At 41.8% G+C, this 4,286-nt stretch overlaps 1 protein-coding gene across 1 annotated transcript; it reads right to left on the bottom strand.

Moving 5' to 3' along the window:
- Positions 1 to 1,836: 1,836 nt before the first annotated feature.
- LOC115091800 (olfactory receptor 52R1-like) lies at positions 1,837 to 2,781 on the bottom strand. The gene has a single exon (XM_029602014.1). It carries the CDS (start codon positions 2,779 to 2,781, stop codon positions 1,837 to 1,839), a length of 945 nt encoding a protein of 314 aa, XP_029457874.1.
- Between the last annotated feature and the right edge of the window lie 1,505 nt (positions 2,782 to 4,286).

The following is a 4,286-nucleotide window of genomic DNA, read 5'->3' on the forward strand; positions in this document are numbered from 1 at the left end:
GGAGCGGTTCAAAATCTGCTGCCCGACACGGCTCGTGTTTCGTTGATTGCTTCGTCAGGGGCAGTAGATGTATCTTTTACTTTTCTACGATGAAAAAGAACAATTAATATACTCTTCATTTACGAAAAAAGTTCTTTAAATGCAACAATATACATACGCTCCAGAAATTTCTCTATCATTCGTCAAAGTCCTGCTCGTTTAAATCCCACTTCAGCGTTTCCCAAATGCGATCCTCCATCTTGTTTTCCCTGGGCTTTTTTTAAACCCTATCATGGGATGTTGAGATCAGCCAATCACAGGTCTCACAGTAACAACAACTTTTCCACCAATGGTGAACTTCAAATTTGTAACGTCAGATTAACATTAACCAATCTACAGAATCATTCATACCTGACGGGCTATATGATGACAATTTAAATATCCAATTTTGCTCGCAATAATTTAATTGTGAATAAAAATCACCTCAACATTCTCAATGAACCATTTGATCTAAGACTGTCCATTAGGCCTTAGGCTGTGAGGACATTGATGGCCTCCTATCGGCCTTTTCTCTGATGTCATTGTGGGCTATCCTGAAGCAATGGCCTGCCAGAGGAGGGTGAAGACAAGATTCTGCTGCATTGAGACCTGCCTGATCTGCCTGGGGGAAGGTTCCTCTATCTGCCTTCCTCATACATCCTCTACCGTGTCCTGGTAGATGTTATGCTACCAGGACACTGAGGTTGCTGAGGCCCTGCCCCTCCTGTTGATATCATTGTGGCCCATCTTGAAGTGATGAGCCGCCATGGGGTGGAACGCCTCCAAAGGGGCATCCCTAAGGGGTCTCTCATGGGGAGCTCTTTTGAAGAAATTAAGGGGTATTTGGGCCATAAATGTTGTTCTTTAGGGCAGAAGCATAGTTTGTGGGGTGTACCATAGCCAGGGAATCTTTAGGGCTATTCTTGTTTATTCTGGCTATTATTTTTAAGATCTTGGCTTGGTAATTTTATGTTTTGTATTTAGTTTATAAACTGTGACTCCGTAGTGAGTAGGAAGCAACACATACTTGAGTGTTTAGGGTATTTTATTGGGTTTTTTTTTATTAAATTAGGTATTGTATGTATTTAAGAATTTTTTTGTTTTATGAATTGTATTTAATACATCTTTATGAATTGTTTTCTAATTTCTTGAATGTAAAATCTGTATTTAAGAATTGTATTTAGGTAGGGTAATTTTATAACTGAAAAAAGTATGCGTGCGCTCAAATTCAAAGTGAATTTATGCTCATAATTCTCTGTGAAAATTCACAGGTACTAGACCATGTGCATGCAGATGGTCAATTGCACAAAGGTACACCTCCTCTTCAGGAGGCAGAACTTATTCGGGGTTCATTTTCATGTATACGTTTTAAAATTAGAAAAGGAATGGGCATAAATTCCTAATACACCCAAACTTTGCCCCCTAGAACACCTGGCGCCAGTTTGCATAAAGGTACGTGCATAACCGGGATATGCATATATTTTTATATGTTCTGAGCCCTAGGATACTTTCCAACATGTGTGCATAAAACTGTGCCTTCTATGCATTAATGGCATTGAAAATCAGACCCATATGTTGTAAACCACTTTTGACAGTCCCATGGATTGAAACGACACAATATAAATGCAAGATTACATCAGATTAGTAGCTCTGCAAGAAAGCAGAAGCAATTGGGATTTGCATTCTATTTTCTAATGGGTACAAGGGAAGTAGCAAGAAAATAGGTCAAATGTGATGGTTCCCCTGATATGAGAAGAAACAAGGAAACATCTCTGGGGTTGGCAAACTTAAGCATTTAAAAAAAAACTGGCTCAGTTATTAGATCCTATTAAAATGGAACATTGCCTGCACTCGAGAATGGATCTGTTTGGTTTTCATGCCATAGATTATTGGATTGAACATGGGTGGCACCAGGAGGTAAAGACTGGCCACAATAATAAGAATGTGGAGAGGAACATTGTGACCAAACCTGTGGGTTAAAAATGTAAAGAGAGCTGGGATGTAAAACGCTAGAATGACACAAATATGGGAACCACAGGTGCTGAGGGCTTTGATGCGTGCAGCCCTGGATGGAAGCCTGAAGACCACCCTCAAAATCATGAAATAAGACAAGGCAATAAAAGTCACATCAAACCCCACAACCCAAAATGCGACTATCAGTCCATACACAATGTTAATTATTGTATCTGCACAGGCAAGCTTTGCCACTGCCATGTGTTCACAATAGGAGTGCAAGATCACCTTGTTGGTACAGAATGGAAGCCTGATCAGAAGAAAGCAAAATGGGCTTATTAAGAGCACACCTCGGACTAATATCACCAGTCCTATCCTGACTATGACTGGACTGGACAGGATAACTGAGTGTCTCAATGGGTTGCAGATTGCCACGTAGCGGTCAATGGCCATAGCCAAGAAAATCCCTGACTCTGTAGAAGAGAAACAGTGGACAAAAAACAGCTGGATCAAGCAGGAGTCAAAAGAGATTTCATTGGAATGGAACCAGAATATGGCCAGCATTTTAGGTGATACAGAAGTAGATAAAACCAGATCAGTGACAGCCAGCATGGAAAGGAAGTAATACATGGGCTCATGAAGACTCCTCTCAGTTTTTATAATGTACAGAATAATGCAGTTTCCAATACAAGCCATGATGTACATCCCACAGAATGGGATAGAGATCCAGATGTGCGCAGCCTCCAGCCCTGGGATTCCAGTGAGGATGAAAGCTGATGGGCGGATGAGAGTGCCATTCACAGATAACATGATGTGTAGCTGTCTTCAGTACCAGGACACCCCTGTCCCCTGTGGAAACAAAAAAGTTGAGGCAGTTCAGAAATGACATATCAAGAAGACCTTCCATGCTTGGTGAGTTAAGACAATGCTGATACTAACAGGCTATAGATTAGCTTTACATTTCTTAAGAAAATAGATACAACGAGGCTGATATTCAAAACATTTGAGCTTCTTAATTTAGACACCTAATTTAAGCATCTATTTTCAGCAAAACTTAGAATCCTAAATTTAAGATGAAAATCTACCAAAATATAGGATCATACAAACTAGAGGCAGAAATTTAGACCTAGATTTAAGAAATTAAGGGGGTTATTTTCCAACTTGCATTATGGGCTGGCTTCTGGAAAGAACTACAGCTTTTTCATTGGCATTAAGCTGTGCAATATGGCTATATTGCTCTTTTCACAAAGAATATTTGTGAGAGAAAGAGAGAGAGAGATGGAGAGAGAGAGAGAGAACATTGTACAAATCTCATCTTTGAGTGAGTTTCCTAACTTCGAAGGTCATCAAATCTTCACAAGAGAGCACTGTTCTGTTCATACGTCTCACTCTGAATGTCAAAGTGGCCCCTAACCCCTACCTAAACCTCACCTTGAGTTACTAGGAGGACCTCCTATAGAGGTATAAATTCCTAACTAGGGGTGTGCATTCGTTTTGAACTTAAATGTAAAACGCAACTTTTTTTTTTTTTAACTTAAAAAAGTGATGAGGCGAAAACGATCGGATTTCCAACTTATTCAACATAGCTATGTTGAATAAGTTGGAAATTGCGATTGTTGATCCTAAATAAAAATTTAAACCCCTCACCCTTCTTAATCCCCCCCCCAAGACTTACCAAAACTCCCTGGTGGTACAGCAGGGAGTCAGGACGCCATTTCTGAACTCCTTTGCGAGGAGCACGTGACGTCGGCGTCACGTCGGAGTGACGCGGCGTCACGTGATTCCCCGCGCGATCGCTCCGGGACCCTCGTTGCACCCAAAAGGAACTTTTGGCCAGCTTGGGGGGGCCTTCTGACCCCCCCAAGTCCAGGAGGCCCCCCCAAGCTGGCCAAAAGTTCCTTTTGGGTGCAATGAGGGTCCCGGAGCGATCGCGCGGGGAATCACGTGACGCCGCGTCACTCCGACGTGACGCCGACGTCACGTGCTCCTCGCAAAGGAGTTCAGAAATGGCGTCCTGACTCCCTGCTGTACCACCAGGGAGTTTTGGTAAGTCTTGGGGGGGGGATTAAGGAGGGTGACGGGTTTAAATTTTTATTTGCACGTATGGACATAGACTCAACTTATGGAATTCTCCATATGTCCATATTGACCGAAATTGACCCCCCCTTTCGACTTATGGACTTATGAACATAAACTTTTGCTCTGCACATCCCTATTCCTAACTATTAGAAGGGCCTTATAATTAGTCTGTCTCTCTGTCTCTCTCTCTCACATTTTTCCATAGACAGAATGGAAGAAAAGCTTTAATAAATCAG

Source organism: Rhinatrema bivittatum, chromosome 5, assembly GCF_901001135.1.
Source record: "Rhinatrema bivittatum chromosome 5, aRhiBiv1.1, whole genome shotgun sequence".
Taxonomy (NCBI): Eukaryota; Metazoa; Chordata; class Amphibia; order Gymnophiona; family Rhinatrematidae; genus Rhinatrema; species Rhinatrema bivittatum.